General features: G+C 31.7%; 1 protein-coding gene across 2 annotated transcripts; it reads left to right on the top strand.

The window, feature by feature from the left end:
• The first annotated feature begins 6,929 nt into the window (after positions 1-6,929).
• On the top strand, positions 6,930-22,367 carry LOC139497153 (hydroxyacid-oxoacid transhydrogenase, mitochondrial-like). Of its 2 annotated transcripts, none has more exons than XM_071285243.1 (14): positions 6,930-7,156; positions 8,016-8,056; positions 8,604-8,647; positions 9,026-9,079; positions 9,987-10,141; positions 11,272-11,468; positions 12,167-12,244; positions 13,414-13,519; positions 14,370-14,525; positions 14,948-15,046; positions 18,094-18,172; positions 19,983-20,079; positions 20,561-20,718; positions 21,450-22,367. In XM_071285243.1, the coding sequence occupies exons 1-14, from the start codon at positions 7,095-7,097 to the stop codon at positions 21,531-21,533; spliced, it is 1,410 nt and encodes a 469-aa protein (XP_071141344.1). In that variant the 5' UTR covers positions 6,930-7,094; the 3' UTR covers positions 21,534-22,367. The 2 variants fall into 2 exon arrangements, with proteins under 2 accessions (XP_071141344.1, XP_071141343.1); XM_071285242.1 differs by lacking the exon at positions 14,948-15,046 and adding an exon at positions 17,139-17,237 and having other exon boundaries at positions 6,942-7,156.
• Positions 22,368-22,985: the final 618 nt, after the last annotated feature.

Below are 22,985 nucleotides of genomic sequence, written 5' to 3' on the forward strand. Positions count from 1 at the left end.
AGGTTTGTCATTAAAGTGTTCATTTATAGGTGTCTTCTACGACGTCCGTGTTGTTATTTTTTTTTCTATTAAAATCATTTTTTTTCCGGCTCAATTTTGGGTAAATCAGGAAACTTTTTATTAATATAATAAAAGCACTAAAAAAACACAATAATATGTTTATTTCAGCTTTATAAAACAAAGAATCTAGATAAAAACAATTTTAATGAGAATTTGATTACCTATTTATATTTTCAGTAATACAAAATGGGATTTCAAGTTCTCAGTATTAGGGGGCTGTTATATATTAAAGACAGTAGAACAAAAAATAGGAGCCAGATGAATAAAAGCAAGTTTTGGATCCTACTTATTTCTTGTAATATAACAGTTATATTACTGTATATTATGTTTTGCTATATTTGAATTAAAATTGACAGAAAAAAAGAATCATAATGAATAACTACTCTTTTGTAATTACTTTATTGATCTTTGAAATACTTTTATTTTATTTTGAAAGGTGGGCATAATTGTATGTTATTTTTATAAGTATATCATGATTATATTCACACATGCACGTATCTATCCCTTTCTACTTTGAAAGCATATATGCAGAGACATAAATATACATGTATATGTATGCCTTTACATATATACATGTAGTTGCATGTATTACAATGTAGGTAATGAGATCCTGATTATTTGTAAATTTTTATGACCACAAGCCTTGCAAATTTTAAAGTTTTTCATGTCTTCTATATTTATTTTTATAGTTTAAAGGGGCACTAGCTACGATATATATAAAAAACTAAAGTATGATTTTTTTTTTAGATCAATCATTAATCAAATTGGAATAATGAAATAATAATTTGCTTTTAGCAATCAATTTCCTTTAATTTTGTTGAAATAAGCGATTAAACATAATTTTTGACTGATTCACTTGCAAGTGAAAACGTCATCATCATTCTAACTGGTATTCATGTGAACTTCAAGTTAACCCATAGCTAGAGATTGACAACGCATGCATTGTACGTGTACTGGTTATTTAAAGAAAAAGAATGTCAACAATGAAAGTGAAACTACGGTAAATCATTTGATAACTAATTCGATGCACATAAAATCATTCTTATATGGTTAAAAACAATGAGAAACATCTATTTTTAATCTATAAAATAAAATCAAACAGACCTATAAAAATGCAATTGCACGTGTTGGTTTAATCTATTCGTATCTTTATTTTTGTTTACATCGCTTATATGGTCATCTGAGGTCAAATCGATAGATAATTAGATGGCGTCTGGACTAAAATACACACGAAACGAACCTATATATTATCTACCCCATGCTCTGTAAACTGTTTATTTTAGACTTTTGATAGTTTGGATAAATGTTTTACATTGTTATAAACCAAATATGAGAATTTGAGTCAAATCGGTTACAATGAATTTGACAGCTAGTGCCCCTTTAATAACCCTTAATGGTCAGTAATATAAAAAAAAAAACAATCTCTTCCATCTATACTATTAAACGAGAAGACCTCATTTTGTGTGTCGCTTCTCTTCCTTCCACAATAAATTAATCATCATGCCTCTGTGTTCTTTGAGTAACATGCATAGTCGCATTAGTCATCTATTCTTAGGATTATTCAGATTGAGTTATTTTGGGAGAAAACGACAAAATATGTGTCCGCATATTGTTTCCGTTATCAGACTGACTTTTAGTTATAGATGAGACTTCCGGTTTTAAACATGCACAAGAACAACCAATCGTATGATAGATTACAAAAATAAAAAAAAAAATAAGCCAATCAGAGCGTTCTCCATATCATGTTTTTTTAGATAGCAAGAACCACAACTATTATACCTCGTTAGAGACAATTATTTTTCGCGTTTATCCACATGTAAACTACGATTACACTACTATAATATATAGAGACTCTGTATTCTTTCTACTTTTTTTCTGAAATATTTACTATCTTATTGGTCATACCAGTTGCATATATATTGAAATAAGTAAAACATGTGGGAACAAGAATGTGTCCATAGTATACGGATGCCACATTGGCACTATCATTTACTATGTTTAGTGGACCGTGAAATGGGGTAAAATCTATCTAATTTGGCATTAAAATTAGAAAGATCATATCATGATAGGGAACACATTTACTAAGTTTCGAGTTGGTTTGACTACAACCCGGGATGCGGGAATATTTTTTTTTTAATTTCGGGATGTCGGGATATGCATTTCGCTAAAATACGCACCTCGGGATTTCATGTTTTTAAGCCCGGAATTTCGGGATCAGGGCCCCTCAGACCACCCCTCAAATGAGCCTTAGTCATTTATACGAGATTCAAATCCTACCATTGGCATGTTAATATGGCTCTCAAAAGGAAAAGCACTGCATGATGGATTGTCCTAGAAGCACATTTTATTAGAACAATAATGGTCTATAAGCAGTTTTATTTATTTCATGTTTGAAGCGGTGCAATTTTTTTTAATTTGACTTTTACCAAGGATGTGTATAGTGAGACTTGCTTTTACGAAACAATGATTATGCATTGTAGCAAAGGGGAAAAATAATTGTGGTATAAGGCCAGAAATACGAAAATAATTGAATTTAACAAAAAGGAAACACATAACGGACTTAGGGAAAAAGGGAAAGGGCTTTTGATACCTTATATGAAATTCTCCAGTCATTATATCTTTTATAAAATATCATCCTACAACAGTTTACAAGCTGTATATGCCTGCGATTTCGCGGGTGTGTTCTAGTTATCTTCAGTGGCGGATCCAGAACTTTTCCTAAGGGGGGGGGGTGTCCTCTGACTGACCTAAAAGGGGGGGGGGGGGGGCTCTCCAGTTATGCTTCAGTGATTCCTTATATAATCAACCAAATTTTTCCAAAGAAGGGCCCCCCCCCCCTTGGATCCGCCTAAAAGCTCAATGAAATTATTCAAATTGTCTTAGTATTTACCACTAAATAAAATACCATTACGATTCCTGCATGTCCATGTGGTTTAAACACAGCCTCGGATGGCTCTCAGTCTGAATCTAATTCATGAAGTGTTCATACGAATATATGATAGTTCGTATATAAAGGAATTGGCAGCCATACATTTTTACTTCAAATTGGCACCAAACACATGACTATCGTAAATGACTTTTAACTCGATATATGAAAATTAGATCTGCCCGGAGCTCTATGATCACAAATACATGTAACAGAACTTTTTCCAGTGGGCATTGTGGTTTCTGCTAATTAAACATTTGAAATATAAGCCAATCCAAATGTATTACCGGTCCATGATAGAGCATGATATTTATAAATTGTGTAGAGAATTATCCAATGAACATAATTCCTATAGGCAGTGGCGAATCTAGAAATTTTCATAAGGGGACCCACTGACTTCCTAAGAGGGGGCCAGGTTAGACTGCTGTCTTAATTACTTGTCGAAAATAACAGATATATGCTAAAAATCTTCTAGTTTATTTTAAGGCTAAGACCATACTAGTAAGTATTTGTTTAATATATTGTGACATTATATAAGTCCAATCTCAGTGTCAAATGTAGGACTTTGTGGGAGGCCCATCTCACATGGAAAGAAAAAAGTATACATGCATGGTAAACTTTTATAAACTTTACTAGATAAATTGTAGAAATTAATAAATAAAATTGGACCAGACTTATACAGTTAACATTCATATACTTTTAAAAGAAACATAACATTGAGAATGGAAATGGGGAATGCCACTCAAGAGCAGAAAACAGCGGAGGGTCTCACGCCGGGGAACAATACTCGGTTTGGGAAATGATGTTATCTGAGAAAAATATTAAACACATATCATAAACATCGTGAATAAAAACACTGTGTCCAATGCCACGGACGGGGATTCAGTGGAATTAACGTCACACAAGGACAGCAAATTATTTTGTCACCAAGGTCGGTTTATAGACCAGTATCGTTAACTATCTGATTAGAGTAACTTATAGTAAACAAAACCTAATTATTTCAAGGACACGTACAGGTTTATAATAAAAGTGTTATTCCCAGGTCAATATATATAATATATATATAGTTCACACGAATATAATCTCTGCAGAATCTATGATAGAAAAATATTGAAATTGGCATTAAAAAGGGTTATTCCCATGTTCCAAGCGGTCCAAGGTGGTCTGAATAAAGAACGAGTCCATTATTTATTGAAAAAAAATATTTGTTTGTATAAAATTGCAGGGTAGGATCCAGCCATTTAAAAAAAGAGTTGGGTCCAACTATATGCTCCCATTCAAATGCATTCATCGTCCCAAAAAAGGGGGGTTCCAACCCCTGGATCCATCACTGAATCGTCCGAAACGCTTTGACATTGCTTCGTCGTACTTTTATTAAACCAGTACGAACAATATGGCATCCTTTTCTCCAATAAAATTGAAATTTGAAATGGAGAACAATTTAGAGACAACTACCCGACCAGAGAGAGAAGCAGAAGGCCACATATGGGTCTTTAACATAGCGAGAAAATCCCGCACCCTGAGGCGGCATTCAGCTGGCCCTAAACAAAAATGTGTACTAGTTCGGTGAAAATGAACGTCACATTAAAATAAGACACATATGAATGAACCAAAATTTAAAATAAAACATACAAGACTAACAATTACCAGAGGCTTCTGACTTGGGACAGGCACAATAATGCAGTGCTGCATGCATGTCAAACATGTTTTTGTTCGATCTCAAATCTCCCTCTTTACTTCAAGCTTATGTAGAAAAATAAACACACGGGAATACACACAGCAAAACTCAGTTTCAAAGAAGTCGGAACCCGATGTTAAAATAGACAACAGAATTCAATCATACTTTCTCCACATATAAACTGAAGGGATTTACATTTCACAAATTATAAGATTTGTTAAAAATGCATGTATAAAATTGAAAATGGAGAATGGAGAATGTGTCAAAGAGACAACAACCCGACCACAGAACATACAACAGCGCAGAAGGTTACCAATAGGTCTCCAATGCAGCGAGAAATTCCCGCACCCGGAGGCGTCCTTCAGCTGGCCCCAAAACAAATATATATACTAGTAACGGACGTTATACTAAACTCCAAAATATACACAAGAAACTATTCAAAATAATACGAGACTAACAAAGGCCAGAGGCTACTGACTTGGGACAGGGGCAAAAATGCGGCGGGGTTAAACATGTTTTTGAGATCTCAACCCTCCCTTATACCTCTAGCCAATGTAGAAAAGTAAACGCAAATTCAGTTCAAGAGAAGTCCGAGTCCGATGTCAGAACAGGTAACCTTTTATGTAAAATTAGACGTTGCATTCATTGTGGATCCAAATAATATGAAAACACGCAACGATATAATTCTGTATAACATCAAGAACGTACAATTTATAAATTGTTTTGTATTCCATTGCAGTTTTACTTTGTTGTTGCTCAATTGTCACAAATGCGCAATCATAAGTAGACCAGATCGGACGTTGCAGCATATTTATACATCCCGCACGGCAAAACGGACACCCCGTTCGTATCTCTTTACCCTTGACTACCCTTGTGGTGCTAGGGGTACGTATCTGTTTCCCTGTACATTGTTTTCTTTTATAAATTAAGTCAAATTTACTTCCCAATTGCTGTTTTTACTGATTTTGCTAGAACATGAACATAAAATTCGTAATCACGGATTAAAGCGTATCTTGTCATAAAAATTGGGTCGTTCCTAATGCTCTTGTTACGTTTCAGGGTGCTTGCCATACAACTTTTTTGTGGAACTTATTTCCCATACCAGCTAGTCTGTATCTTAGTAGCTCAGTTGGATTTAAAGCAACTTTGTCAATTTTCTAAATACTACCACTACATATATTCTCATTAATTTGATCATTTTCAAATTATTAATGGCTAATCGAGCAGTTCTGAATTACTTTTTACATGTTTTAAAGCAACACGACGGGTGCCCCATGTGGAGCAGGTTCTGCTTACCCTTCCGGAGCACCTGAGATCACCCCTAGTTTTATGATTTATGAGTTTGACTGTCCCTTTGTTATCTTTCGTCCCTCTTTTAAGAGTTATGGACTTAATCAGTTATGCATTTTGTTATGGTCATAACTATGAATTAACTGTTAACAAAACTTTACATTTCAAGAGAATATCAAAATCGTAATCACAGAATTGAATTTCGGATAAAATCGGTGATTACCAATATAACCCGTTCAATGTTTACTTATACTTTTCCATAATGAAGACTGTACTATTCTCTTTTCAAAAATATAATAAAAATGATGGGTCACCGTGTTATTTTTCAAGCAATAATTTGTTGCAAATTACCTAAATTTGCTTAGAGTGATCATGACAAAACACATTTGTGTGTATAAAACGAGTTAGAACTTTGAAATAAATTGTGAGAAGATAGGTTTTATAATATGTTTTACTGAGAAAATAAAGATTAAAACTGGTGTCACCGAAATCTTTTTCTTGCTACACGTATAAATTAAAAAGTCCTAATCATTCCAGTATAATTTTTTTTTACTAAAAGAGTTATTTCCCCTTAGCTTAGTTGAAAAATTGATTCTAAAACACAAATGTTCGTTTTTTTTTTTAAATATTTCTATTAATGCAATACATCAGCAAGTTTTCTTCATATAAAAAACAGTCTAACCAATTAAATTGCACATTTGTCTTTAAATTTGCAGATTTGGGAAAATAACTATAGACCGATTGGGTACTGCGATAGTACAATCCAAGATGACGGTATACCATTAATCTGCCATCTACATCTACATCTACATCTACATCCGTAAAGAGTCGGTTGACTCATCACACGAATGTGTTAACCTTAAACTAAGAAATAAAGTTATGTCTTGGGACTCTTCACAAACTTCTACGTCTTTTTTCCAGAGCCCATAGAAATAATCGACAACAAATCAGACATTAAATGAACATTATACCGTACGTTTTCCAAATGACTTTTCATCCGTTTTTGTCGCGATGACAATGGGAGATAATTTCACAATGAAAAAAGGAAAATCAGCTGTTCAAAATCTTCAGTGACCTAAATTTTCTGTTATCTTTAGTTCACCTGTCCTTTACCCTGATACCTATTAAGTGTCTCAGCACATGAATATGGCCTCTACAAGCGTTTCCAGATTTTCTCGGCTGCTACGCACAGTTTGTACAAGGTAAATTCAAGGATTCTAATTTCTGACAAGTTGGTGATCCTTACAAAATTCAATTTTTAAATTGGTTATGGCCCGAGAGCACAGTTATATCGCAGTGCATTTCTTTCAGACATTCTTCAATCTTTGCTATTATTGAGGGATCTAGAACTATATAAGGGGAGGAACAGACACATAGTGCAGGTGAAAAAAAGGGGGGGACTCAAAAATGAGGAAAAAACCAAAGTACTATAAAGTACTTCAAATGACAAATTTATGGCTTTACAGATTTATTCAACTCATTTTCATAGATCAAAGATAATTGTAAGTGTAATTTATACCTGTCAAAAAACTTTTTTTTGGATCTCAAGTCTCCTCCTTTTCTTAACCTTGATTTGCTGATCACATTTAGGCCAAACAAAAAAGTATGTGTTTACTGTCACATGTTGAAAAAAAAATAGGGAAGGTAGGTAGGGATTTTTTAAATATTTTTTTTCCATTGAGTCGATCATGTGACGTCTATGGCATTTTATGGGAGCAACATTGTGACTTTAACAGTCATGACAGTGCTTAATCAAAAATGGTCCAAAAAACTTTAGGGTGGGGGATAAAAATTAGTGTAGGTAGGGATACAGTAAACACACATACTTTTTTGCTTGGTTTACAAACATATACCATTCACGATTTTACATGTTTTAAGAAATTTATAAGCAGTAAAATACATTGAATATATCTTTTCAGATATTCAAGACAATTTCAAGCTACAAAATATTGTGTATGTGTATAACTATAACCATACTTGTCAAGACAATTACATTAATCATGAATGGTATATGTAGCTAGGATTGTTGAATAAAACATTCATACATTTTTATGATTTCAGAAAATTTAATCAACCTGAGATAGCTGGGATTCAATTAAAAGGTATAGAGTATATATCTTGATTTTTATTTCAGTTCAAATGACATAAATATAAAGCATGTTAACTTAAGATATAAATGACAAATAAGACAACCACAGTTTTTATTACCACAGTGATATGCGTTTTACAAAATTGTGCAGATTTGAAAACTTTAAAGTGAGAAAGGAAAACAGGTAGAGGACACCATAGAGTCTTCAACAAAAAAGTCTTTGAAAGTCATATTGCTGGTGCAGTATCAGTTTTCTTGGATTTTGTGGTACCCCTCTAAACACAAAGGACTAGTTTCAGATTTGCCGAAGGTGCTGAATTCAACTTCGTCAATAAGGTTGAATTTGATTCTTAAATGGATCCATTTCAAAGGTTGCCAGCTGGTATAGGAAGTAAAAAACACTAAAGACTCCCAACATGTTTTAAAATTTGTCAAAGTCAGCACATTTCAAAAAGTGCAAAGGTTAATATTGAATCACTAGCCACAACAATTTTCTGGATTTGCTGTACAAAAATGGATTTCATGCTGATGTAAAAAATGAATCTTTGAATTTTTTTCAGGTCATTATGGAACTTCTGCTGCAGAGAAAGAATATGCATTTGAGGTTTTTTGTTTGTTTCTTTCCTTTTTATGCATTATAAGATTTTTCACATATTTATACCATGTACTTATGAAATCAAAAATAGGTTGAAATTAAATGATGTTTTATGAATCTAGCAGAAAAATTGATCTCATGAAAAAGGGTTGGTATGGGATACAAAGTAGAGAACAATTGGTTAAGAAAAATAAAGGAAAGCAAAAAATCAACCAAAAATAAATAAAAAACATAGAACCCACCACTGTCGTGACATTTTTCACACTTATTTTCTTTGATAATTAGTTTTGATTCTTTCTTGTTTTCTCTTTAGACATTATATTACATTTTTTTAAACACATTATTCCTATTGAGAGTGAAATGATTTAATTTCATAATATTTTTCAGATGGCTTGCTCAAACATCAGATATGGAGAGGGAGTAACAAAGGAAGTAGGAATGGTAGGTTATAGGTCAATCTGATTTAGATAAAGATTCTGTGTCTATGCATTGCTTACCTAATAAGAAGGGGGCAGGACCTTTTTCTGGACGTCTGGATCGGGTTTCGGGATTTTCCCTTTCTGGATCTGGGATTTCTTTTTTCGAATTTTGGGATGTTGGAATTAATTTTTTTTAAATTCGGGACTTCAGGATTTCATGTTTGTAAGCCCAGAATTTTGGGATCAGGACCCCTCCGACCCGCCTCTAATAAGGATCTGACAGTTAAGAATGGTACCCAACTGTTATTGAGTGGCTTGCATATTCAGAAGGCATACTGAATATTTTACAGAGGGAACCAACATACTGACAATGCAGCATTCTACTTTCTGTTTTATGACCTTTCAGGATCCTCTGGTAATCATCATACAAACCTTAATTTTATTGACTGATGTGTAACAAACAATGTGTCATCTGATCCCTGTAAGCTAAGAATGATGGCTTAGAAATTTGTATGATAACATATTTATACTGAATCATTTCTTATCATTCCCTTTTATTGAAGCCTAGAAAATTTGATGATTTTTTTTCCATGAGAAATAAGTGTTTTTAAATTTCAAAGTATCAGCAAACAGGAAATGGCCTCACAGCCGATGTAAAAATTACCCATGAACTACTGTGCAAAAAAATTGCTTACACACTACAACTCACCATTATCAAACTGAATACAAAATATTAGATCAATCCGTTCCATTGAAGCCAAAAAAACCTTAAGGAATGGACAGACAATAGTCCAGCAGATACTTGTGGTTGTTATTGGTTACTGTTATTCATGACATATTTGTGAAAGCAGACGCTGACAATAATATATTTTTACAAGGACGCAATGACCTTTAAGAATAAATGTTATGACAGACATTTTATTTTACAGGATTGTAATAACTTTGGTGCTAAGAAAGTATGTTTGATGACCGACAAACATCTGGTTGATTTAGATTGTGTAAAAACAGTTCTGCAATCATTGGATGACCATAAAGTCAACTATAAACTGTACTCTAATGTCAGAGTGGAGCCCACCAATGAAAGGCAAGTACAAACCTTCTGTATTGTTTAAGTGGGGTACATGTAGTTTGATCAAAGACAAATACATAGTATAGGTTCATCAACCAATAAGAGCTTGTCCCAACAAGAGAGCATAGAGGGTGAAAGTCATTCTTCACACCAACAATTGATCATAAAATTGAGGTTGGAAATGGGGAATGTGTCAAAGAGACAACAGCCTGACCATAGAACAGACAACAGCAGAAGGTCACCAACAGGTCTTTAATGTAGCGAGAAATTCCTGCATCCGGAGGTGTCCTTCAGCTTGCGCCTAAACAAATATATATACTAGTACAGTGATAATGAACGCCATACTAAACTCCAAATTGTACACAAGAAACTAAAATTAAAAATAATATCCATCTATTTTACATTCATCATGCTTGAAAATGTGATGGAATGTCACTGATTTTAAAATAACTTTAAGATATTGTTATGCCTCTGCAGTTGATGAGGGGGCATTAAGTTTTACTCTTGTCCGTCTGAATGTCTGTTTGTACTTCCCAAAATTGGTTTCTGTTCTCTAACTTTAGTTTGCCTCTCTGTTTGAGATGCGCCCGAGTCAATTACACTTTACTACAGAGTTCGACTCGTAACGGGAAGAAGAAGAAGAAGAAGAAATGTTATGAAACTTATGTGCAATGCCTATTACCACAAAACACAGATCAACTTTGAATTTGGGTAGCAACATCACTTTAACCATTCTAGAGTTATTCCCAATAACAAATCTGTTCTCTAACTTTAGTTTGCCTCAAAACAAATGTTATAAAACTTATGTTCAATATTTATTACATGTACCACAAAACACATGTCAAGTTTGAATTTTGGTGGCCTCACTTTTCCTGTTATTTTGTTATGCCCCTTTACAAATGGAAAAGTTGCTGAATTTTTTGTTTCCCTTCTCTTACTTAAGATAGTCACAATCAAATATTATGAAACTTATACACAATGCTTATCATTGCTTATTACCACAATATTTCAATAAAGTTGAATAAAATATTGATATCAAGTTTTGTCCCTTTAAAATGTTATAAGGAAGCGGGTGGCATCATCTTATTTTTATGTTAATATCTTTAAATTCTGTAAAAATTTGTTTATCCTTTCCTGTTTTGCAGCTTTCAAGCAGCCATAGATTATGCCAAGGAAGAACAATTTGACCTGTATATTTGTGTAGGAGGCGGGTCAGTGATGGACACTTGTAAAGCAGCCAATTTGTATGCCAGCAATCCATCAGCAGAATTGTTAGATTATGTCAATGCTCCTATTGGCAAAGGTTTACCTGTTACTCATACATTGAAGCCACTTATTGCAAGTAAGTACACGAAAGAAGAAAAAAAGAGGGAAAACCTAAGTTTATTAAGGACACCAGTTAGACAGTCAAAACCAGTGATACCATTGTCGGACCAGAAGAATGAGACCTCTTTGTACCAAATGTCCAATAATTGTTTTCTAATTTAAAACGAATGCTAATTGCTTAGATTTTTTTGGTTAATTATGATTCATCTCTGGATCATGTTGATTTAATGTTTAGTGAGTCTTCACTTTGCCATCTTTAGAGGGCAGACAGCACATTTTCAACTTTGTTGTTTCATTCGTAAGCGTCATGTTTTGAAATTATGTTAATGCGTCAAGAACTTTACCAAATTTTCGCAAAATTCTTTTTTATTTTGGTACATTTTCCTTAGCTCTAATGCATTAATTTTTTATTTTTTTTGTTAAGCCTCAGAATAAAAATAAGGGTTCTACGGATTTAATTTCAATTAAAATTTTTAACACAGCAAAATCGACAAACGTTTGCATATAGGTAACAATACATGTGGATTAATGTGGTAGGCATATTTTAACAGCCATTATTATGTATATCTCTGAGTCTGCGCTAAATATATATATATCGAGAATTTAATCAGGGTGTTGTTTACAAAGCAAAAGAAGCACGTCATATTAGAATTATAGTTTTGTTTTGTCAGTAATGTTTGCATTAATTCCATATCATCCTCTAATTATTTTCAGTAACAACAACAGCAGGAACCGGGAGTGAAACAACTGGAACATCAGTGTTTGATTACCTCCCCTTGAAATCTAAAACAGGTTTGTGTCTTACTATGTTACAGTATTATAGAATGTAAAACAATGGTTTTCTTATACAGCATTTCTTCAAGAGTCTGAAATGCAATGGGTACTCACTTCTTAATTACTCACAGTCTTGTGTATAAAATTGCGATGGCTTATTTGTATCAATTTTCATCTAAGGAAAGTTATATTGTTAAAAAATCCCAGCATAAAACAGTCCTATATATTTTCATTTTGGTAATAAAGGCTGGAATTATATTTACAAAAACATTTATAGTTGTTAGATGATGAAATTCAAAATGGTGACCTTTTGAAATACCAAACTATAAGTATCAATAAGATGTAGACCTATATCTCTAAATTGCTGGGTAGAAATACATGTTTAGTTATGTGTAAAATCATTTTAAATAAAATCAAAACCAGAACCGATAACGACAATATTCAAAGATCACACTTTCGTTCAAATCTTTAAGAACAATTACCATAAGCTGATATAGATCATGTCAAAGGAATGTACTTAGCTGAAATTTCTAAATCTAGAATTCAAAATTGATACTCTTAAGTTATAAAAATTAATGATTTAATTGAATGTCAGGTATTTTTCAAATATTGACTTCAGGGAATTTGTAGAACTGTTACATATCAGCGAAATTCATGTTTTATAACGATATTATTTCCCTGCAACCAATTCTTATTTCATATATAGTCAAGGGAAATAACATCTGATAGGTAATTAGTACATACATTATCATGATTGCAGAATATTAATTAACCCATATTCCAAACTTTGCTCTATCATGTCTAGGACTGACCTGATTGTTTAGCCGATTGACTTATTGACATTTGCAATAAAAATTAGCTTCTGCTTTGTGACATCATATAATTTAACTAATTAATAAATAGTGTAAAATCCAGAACCTCACCTAAGTACATCCTTAATTAAAGTAGCAAACGGCAAGAATTGTCAGAAATTAACTAATAAAAGATATAAATGCTTTTTTTAAATAACTCTTAGTCTTACAGAACTTAAATTAAAAAAAAAAAAAGTTGCATTCTGAAATGTAGTAGCCCCTTTTCACTAAGCAATACCACAACTGTCTTTTATTATATCTAAGAGAAATAACTCATACTAATTTAGAGAAATAGAATGAGGACTTTTACAATATATTCATTTACCTTTATTGTAGGTATATCCAACAGAGCTATTAGACCAACATTAGGCATTGTAGATCCTCTACATTTACGTACTATGCCAGAAAGAGTAGCAGCTTATAGTGGTATAGATGTATTATGGTATGTTATTTTATTACCACCTCCTTCCAATATTTGGTCGAAAATATCTAAACTTTGATTTTGTTCCAAACAGTGAGTGTTAGAAACTAGAACATGAGAGAAAATGATAATAGCACAAAATATATTAACAGATATATTTAGCAGTCTATGAATGGCAAATATGGGAAGAAAATATCAATTGGATGTTTACACTTTTATGACTTTACATGGACAAGCAGATCATTTGCAGTCAAAAAGTTTGAACTTGTTTTTCCTGTCAAATGACAATGACAAGGTAGCATTAAAAAGTGTTTAAAATTATTTTTGAATTAAATCAATGTAGTATTGAAGAAATTTAATTGCTATCAATCAAATTGGTAATACTTTTATATAATTAAACCATATGATCATGATGATGCACTTGTATTTACTGGTATAACTTAATCTGACATAATAATGTCATCTTATTCTTTTCCAATAAATAGATTATGGATACAATCCCTGATATTATCATACTTTGAGTGTTCAAAACATGCCTAAAACAAATCTGAATGTCTAAGGGAGATAATTCTACTCCACAAATTATTTCCCTTTATAATTACCAGTAAAAAGAAAAAAAACACCAAATATTACCCCTAACTGTAATTAGACTTGTTAATTTTATGACTGCCAATCCTAATTTCAGCTACTTTAGTTCTTTTGAATTTCTTTCTTTCCTTTCTTTTTGCTCATATAGCCCTTCAACTGTTTCAGATATTATACATCTTTGGATTTCAAATATTTGGCTTTGAGCATTCCATGAGGAAGGTAAATTCAGACAACACTTCAGATGCATGAAAGAAATAACACGTTATTTCATTTTATTTTTCAGTCATGCTATTGAGTCATACACAGCAATACCCTACAGAGACAGAGTAACTGGAAGACCTGCCAATCCAAACTTAAGACCCGCCTACCAAGGTTGTAATCCAATCAGTGATATCTGGTGCATGCATGCTTTAAAGATGACAAACAAATATCTTAAAAGGTATGCATATGCAAACTGAAAGTTAGGTAATAAGATTTAGAAAAAAAAATGTCAATATATTTATTTCTGAGCAAAACTTTATGTAATGCCCCATAAGGTGATAAAGACTTTATTAATTTGGGGGTCAAAAGGTAAAAGGTTAAGAGCTTAGCAACTGTTAATAGATAAACTACTGTTAATCCACGTGTGTAAATAAAGAAATATTGCAAGGTTTTAATTTATCGACAGTATCAGTATTGCAAAAATAAAAAATTGCATTCATAATTTTTAGTAGTAATTTTCCTTTTATATAAAGGTTTTGTACACCTCTATTTCTTAACTGACAGTATATCATATAATATTTTTTATTTTATTTAGAGTTGTACATGTTTTTTATTTATAGAATATTAGCTTATAAAATTAATGAATATTTTAATTCAAAGAGCTGTTTATGATGCAGGCGATGATGAAGCCAGACAAAATATGGGATTAGCATCAGCGTATGCTGGCATTGGGTTTGGTAATGGAGGTGTTCATTTGTGGTACGACTGAATACCACATTTCATGTTTCTTATTTCCTGTTTGCTCTTTTAATGGTTCTTTGGTTGGAAGTGATAAAATGGAATACATAAAAAATTTGTCTTGTTCATAGTTTCATTTGAAGTTAAACAATAACTGAAAGCTGAGAAAATTGAATTGAAAAGATTTTGTGACATACAAATCTTGACAAAAAGCAGATATAAGCTATACCAGTTATAATAAAACTGACCAAAGTACAAAATTATTAAGAACTGCCACGGACGAATTTATCCTTGGATGAATTTGCCTATTTAACATGTTTTATTTAAGACTTTTGAAATTAACATCCAGTTATGAAGAAGGCTTAAGATTGACCATTAACAAGAATTATTTTATATTTTTAATGTATTCCATTTTTATTGGTTTGCTTGCTTACTGTAAATTCATTACTATTTGTGGTATTCCAATTTTTGTGCATATTTTTGTGCATATTGTGGGAACAGGTAAACCACAAATAAAATTGTTCAACAAAACACAAAATTTCAATAATCTTATTTTATGACTTTGGTAAAACTACAAATTTAAATTTAAACAAATAAGCAATTTTTCACCAATCAACGAAAATTGGTTTCCACGAAAAAAATATATGAATTCATAGTATTTTGATAGATTTATTGCTCTTATCATTTTAGTCATTTGCAAATTTATTAAAATGGGTCAAAATTTGGATTGACATTTTCTAAAAGCAATGTGTGTCAAATGGGGAAAGTATTTTTTACGAAAAATGCAACAATTCTGTTAAGAATTGGAAACTTTTTATCACTGAAAATATATAATGGATATCTTTGATAAAGCCAAAGCGATTCCAAACTGTAATGATTAATGCAATACTTCTAATTGTGTGGTTACATGAGCATCTGTGATCATGTTTATGTATGTTACTGCTTGCCTTGACTTTGTACTTTCTAGAATTGTAGATGTGATGGTAAACTAACAGCAAACCAATTCTCTTTATTTTAATATTAACTAACATGATTAACAGCATGACTTTTTTTCTTTAATAACTGGTAGTCTTTGCCTGCATTATTTGTGTTATTTACTATAGCAACCACTTATAAAATATGTAACTGTAATTTACTGTATGATTTTCATTGTTTTTGTCGCACATTTGCATTTATATTTATTGATTTATAGCACATTTGCATGTCAAAATAACAACCTTTCCTTGATTTAATAATTTTGATTATACACCTTTCGTGATGGCCATAAACGAAGATCATGTATGGAGGAAATTATTTAAAGGGAAAATATGTAATGTACAGTGTTCTTTTTCTTATGAAATTAATTTTATAAATTGTTATAAGCAAATTTCACGGCCATGACTTTTAAAGTTCCCATTTGAGATGTTGTAAATAATAAAGCTGAGAAAATTGTGAAAAATTATGACAAAAAAAAGGTCTCACAAAAAATGAGGACCTTGCATTTAAATTTTTTATAGCAAGATGATTTTCTGCATGCAGCATTTCCAAATTCTTTTGCAATTATAAAGCACATACAACTTTTTGAATCTAAGATACTATTTGTTAAGTGTAAATATCTGTTTTTTTTTAATGAAAGTTAGCACTCAATAATTTAAACTGCTTTAACATTATATATCCAATCATATACCGGTAATATAAATATATCATATTCTAAGGCTAACAGTTATATGTACAGTGTAAAACAAATTATTTTTTTGTGAGCAATTTATTTTCAAGATTTAAGGGGTTAGAACAATATTGTGAATAAAGGCTGGCTAGAAACAGACCAACTTTTAGTTAATATCACAAAAAATAAGTTCACTGTAGAAAAAAAAAATACCTGAAAAAAGTCAAGAAAGTTCATAGAGTTACGATTGCTTTTTGCTATTTCTTTGCATCTGGCTTTAAAAAAAGATTATGATATTAGAAAATGATCTTCTTAAAAATTATTTTTGTAGTTAATGTGGGATTTAATCTATACACTATTTTGTCAGAGTTGCAACCAACAGTGATCAATGGATTCATGAAATCCCCCCCCCCCCCTCCCCCAAAAAAAAAGGAAATGTATTTCAGATTTACCCGTATTTTACTTCAGAGCTGTTTACGACAAAGGCGATGTTGAGGCTAGATCAGAAATGCACATGGCAAGCTGTTATGCTGGTATTGGGTTTGGTAATAGTGGAACCCATTTATGGTAGGAAGAAGATCAAATCAAATAAAAAAAACTGGAACAAACTATTCCAAATAGAATTTAACAAACTATAAGAGTACATTTAAATGACCTATTTACTTGGAAACCCACATAATGAACAACTGTTGGTGATTGCATGTATTAACCACTTTTTATTTTTGCATGAGAGATCAATGAAAAGTTTGTCTCATTTGTTTTCAAAAACATATATTCTAACTTACCACATAACACAGATTATTTAAATTCTGTTTCATATTAATGCATAAAAATCATTGATGAAACTTACTATTGTAAAACACATAACAGATTAAGAAAGAGTTATCTCCCTTACAAGGTCTTCTGCCTTAAATATTGCTTCTTTGAAATACTCATTTACTACTTCTGAGCTGTTTGTTATGAATGTGTTGTGGATGTTTGATGCAATGCTTCAAGCTTTCCTGCTGGTATTTGACTTTTGGATAACTCATGCATTTTACTGCTTACACTTTCATAAATCTACAATAATTAGCTGTTTGAAACTTTATCCATAATAACATAACTAATTCCTTTGTTAATTTGATATATGAAGCTATTTTCAATTTAATTATGTTTTTGTAAAATTGTGAAATAAATTTATGATAAATACTCTTAGAATTAACAGAAAACCAGATTTGAGAAATTTTTATTCATTCATGATATGACGCATGAAATTCAATACGTTTGAGACCTGATAAATTGGTATAAAAACTTATCTTTATCAACATGTAATGCTTCATTTAAAGTTTTTTCATTTGATTTCATTCTTTTTTTCAAATGAGTGATTATTCAGCATTCCACTTATAACCTTAAAATCAAGCTATTTATATATTTTATATTTCAGCCATGGAATGTCATATCCAATCTCAGGACTGGTTAAGAATTTCAAATCCAAAGATTATGATGATGATCATCCTATGGTGGTAAGATTCATTGATAATTATAATGCAACATAGTTTGTTATGTTCATTTTGATTGGATAATGTCACAAATTTTAATGACATAAAATCATAATTGATGCTGTGAAAACATAAGGGCAAAAAATGTATGATTTAGGTTCGTTTTCTATCAGTTTCATGAAAGTGGAGCTAACAATATGGTTTTTCAGCTCCAATGGCATCAATTTGTGATTTGATGGTCACAAATACCTGTTGACTCACTTCACTAACGCTTTGCAAGTAAACTTAATTTGCAACCATCAAATCACTAATTAAAGCCGTCAGAGCTTAAAATACAATACAGTTATCTCCTTATTATTATGTAGAAAATATATAGATCTATTATTAGGTAAAAACGGCTAGAAAATAAAATGGATTGATTTTTGTCAGACTTGGCCCTTCTGATCATACATGCCAACCTATGACAGAGAAATCATGTCATGACATGTGAAAAAGTGTGTGAAAACGCGTGATGTAGATGCGGAATTTTTCATATGAATTTAATAAACAATAGTCTTCTGTGAACTTTTATTGAATTCAACTGTTGCTTTCGAAGCAACATCACTAGGCACATATATATTCAAAACAACAGCCAGTATAGTTACATTTACATTGTACTTGATAACAAGGCACAACTGTCAAGTTCTGATCAGAATTCAGTGTAATTTTTTTTATAATTGAAAATACTCTCTCACAGTTAGAATTGGTATTTGGCTGAACTAAAATAGTTTCATCAAGCTTTGATCAGGTGTCATAACAATGTTTTTGCCATCTAAAATGCCATCTTTAATCTCTGCCTTTGCTTTCAAAAAACTATATACATGTACATATATGGTGCCTGGTCAAGACTGGGTAGTTTATCAGATGGCACCTGGTACTATCGGAAGTGAAATACCATCTCCTATGACCTGTTGAAAACTGTTGGCCAGATTTGGAACTAAAAAAGAAATATATTTTATAATTTGATTACCAAATTTATGACTATGAGTCCATTAAACATGTTAAATAGCTACATTGTTGTTCTCCTCTCGCATGTTTTGTTATGATTGCAACATGGTGCATATAAATTATGTGTTAATTGTACCTTGTTACTCATCATTTAAACTCAAACTCACAAATATAATTTATAAATCTTGAAAATTATCTTGGGTACACATCGTTTTTGCTTAGCAATCGTATATATTGACGACAGTACAGGCCCTGAAAGCGACCTCTTTCTTTGGACATTTCCCATAAGTTAATTTGAAAGAAAGATTGTCACAAAATCGTAAAAACTAATCACAAACTTCTTACCTTTCAGATGTTTTGCTGTTTGTCCATCATGTTAGAATTTAAAACAATGGCGCCCAAACAATTACTTCGAAATTCTCAGTATTTTTCATCTCACAAGGGAAAAACCAAAGATTGGCGATATCACTAACGACCAAAATGTCACGAAAAAGCGTGTAATTGCGTGTAAAGTGGTGAAAAACGTGTACACGCCATGTGACAAAATCCTCGCGTGTTAACTGTCGAAAAAGCGTGTATTACACGCGAATATCATGTCACTTGGCATGTATGCTTCTGATGTGGGCTTATGTTGTAATTTCTCTTCTCCTAACAGAAGATTCTTTAAAAAAAAATCAGTTCTGTGCATACATTTAATAAATCAAGAGGTTTTGAAGAATTCAGCATATAAGTTTTTAGAAAATTTGTCGAACATTTAAATCATAATTCACCTGTTCACGAAAATAAGGAATATAAGTGAAGTCACCATAGTGTGAAAATAAATGACCCATGTTTTATTTTCTTATAGCCACATGGACTATCTGTTATAGTGTCTGCCCCTGCTGTGTTCAACTTTACTGCTCCAGCTTGTCCAGAGCGCCATCTACAGGCAGCAGAGTTTTTGGGTAAGTATCAGAGATGATTTGATTTTCAGTTATTTTTTCCTATAAGAAAATATTTCAGAACTTTCTTTAAATCATCTTAAATTATACATGGTTATTCTTTTACAGTAGTGAACTTAACACTATAACTGAATAGTTAAACTTATGGTGAACAAACTACGAAATGTCACTAGGTAAACAAATTTAGACATGAGAAGAAAAATATTTCAATATTGCAAGAAACAAAAAGGAATGATATTAATATTTACCCCAAAAACAGGATAACCAATGATGAAAAATAGGAATTAAGAGAAAATAGTGTAATCAAGGATCAAATGATAGGGATAAGAGAAATTGTTTGACCTATAATAGAAAGATAGGAATAAAGAGAAACAGGTGTGAACAATGATAGCATGATTTGAATTAAGTAAAGTTTTAAATTATACAAAGTCAGACAAATAGATTTACCATGAAATCAAGCTTTAATTGTATTTTTTCATCACAGGTGTTGATATCACAAATAAAAGAAAGGAAGATGCTGGTCCAATTTTATCAGACAGACTTAGACAAATCATGCAAGACCTAGAAATGCCTGATGGTCTGGCTGCATTTGGATACACATCAGCAGACATACCAGCTCTAGTCAAGGGAACATTACCTCAGGTATGTATTAAAGGGGATAAGGTGAAGGAAGGATTAATAGAAAATTGTTCAATGCATACATCTGAAGATATAAGGCAGTTAAAACATAATGCAGCAGTTAAGAGATGCCTCATCATAGATAAACATGATTTTACATTGTGGATTTTGTCCTTTCTTAGATAATATAAGCAGTAAGTCAACTATATGTGCAATCTAATTAAAAATCAATCTCTCATCGCTCCTGTTTTCTGTTATGTCGCATGGGAGATCTAAGGAAACCCCGCTTTGAGGTCACATGTGAGTGACCTCGTAGTTGTGTCTTTTTCAACCAATGAAAAGGAGTCTTCGACGATCTTGAAAGTTTATCGTGAGGTAAACGGATGTAACTCATTTTATTTACGAAGAAATCGTCAGTCCAAATAATTTATCAACCTTTTTGATTGGCTTAATAATAGGTCGTCAATTCATTTGCATATCATTATATATTCATTACTTACAGTTCACTCACATGTGACCTCAAAGCAGGTTTCGTTAGATCTCCCACACGACATATCAGAAAACGGGAGCAATGAGAGATCGGTTTTTATTAGATTGCTATATGTGGTGCAGAACATTTCAGCAAGTGCTCTAGGTGCCATGTTGGTGCTGGGTTCATTAACATTAACTCAGTATCACCTCATGTCTATCATACAACATTTAAATTTAACTTTTACTAATTTTTATCCTAACACAATTTTCTTTTTATATTTCAGCATAGAGTTAACAAATTGTCACCAAGACCACAGACAGAAGAGGACTTTGCTATGCTGTTTGAAAACAGTATGAAGAATTACTGATGAAATTGTACTATAAAACAATACTTATGCAATGAACAAATGTAGTGATTTTTATAGATAATCAGATGTAGCAAATACAGGGTAATTGTTCTGGTACTTATCAATATCGTTTATTCTTATTGATCTGATAGGAATATATAAGTAGTAGTGGGGTACCAGCAAAACACTAAAATTTCTGTATCTAATTCAGTTGTGTAAACTCTTCAATAACAGATCTATTCTTTTCATTTCTTTTTAAATAATTTACGAAAAAATGAAATCCTTAACTTCATATACCATCTGGTTGTTTCAAGCCAAACAGTAACCATTGAGAAGTAAAAACATGTAAATTGCATTCTTATGTTTAGGAAACCAGTGTTTTCTTTTTCTCTTCTATCACATTGTTTTTTTTTAAATATGATGTAGTATCTAACTTCCCATATAAAATATTTTTACTTTTCAATGCATGTTAATAAGTTAGAAAAGTGTAATCAAGTTATATATTACTGAATTCTTTCAATCATCTATTTTGTATTGCCCTTGTTGCTTCAGTATAGTTGACTAACTTTTAGGATTAGTTCAATATTTCTGTTGTTGCTTAGTTTTATTTCATATCTGTTTTAAAATTCTAGTCTTGTTTTACAGTGGTATATAGCTCTTTGTAACATCGTATACTGTAAACCTACATTGTTATGTATATTATATATACAAGTGTCTTTGTTTGTTTGATTCAAAAGATTTGAACTGCTTTTTAAAATGTTTTGAATATATTATGTAAATCAGATTTTAGATAGATATATATTTGTTAATCACAAAATTGTTATGAGCTTTGATATAATACAATTTATAGATAATGATGATTAGTGTTTATTTGATGCCTGATGTTTTCCTAAACCTCAAACAGCAATAGTAACAATCTAGTCTTCAATAGTCTTCTTACTTTATTTGATTTTTTTAATTTGTTTTTGAACCAAGCTTCACTGATTAGTCTTTCGAAGAGTAATAAATGTGTCTACTTTCAATTTTTTTTTATCCTGGTATCTATGATGAGTTTATAAGTATTGATTTATTACAAATACAGTTCCTGTGGAAAACTTAGTTATTTCTATTCAAAGAAATTTAGACAAATCTTAAACTATTTTTGATCACAAACTGTTGTTTACAACCACGCAGGAAAAAGTGATGCAATTGACACAAATATAATAACTAAATCCAGTCAATACACTGCAAAACCTATACTCATATATTTCAAGGAAAACATAAATAGTTATATTCATTTCATCACATTTCCAGTAAATTTATCTAGCATTTTTATACGACCGCAAATTTTGAAAAAATTTTCGTCGTATATTGCTATCACGTTGGCGTCGTCGTCGTCGTCGTCGTCGTCGTCGTCGTCGTCGTCGTCGTCGTCGTCCGTCGTCCGAATACTTTTAGTTTTCGCACTCTAACTTTAGTAAAAGTGAATAGAAA

The sequence above is a fragment of the Mytilus edulis genome, chromosome 12 (genome assembly GCF_963676685.1).
Source record: "Mytilus edulis chromosome 12, xbMytEdul2.2, whole genome shotgun sequence".
Lineage (NCBI taxonomy): Eukaryota > Metazoa > Mollusca > Bivalvia > Mytilida > Mytilidae > Mytilus > Mytilus edulis.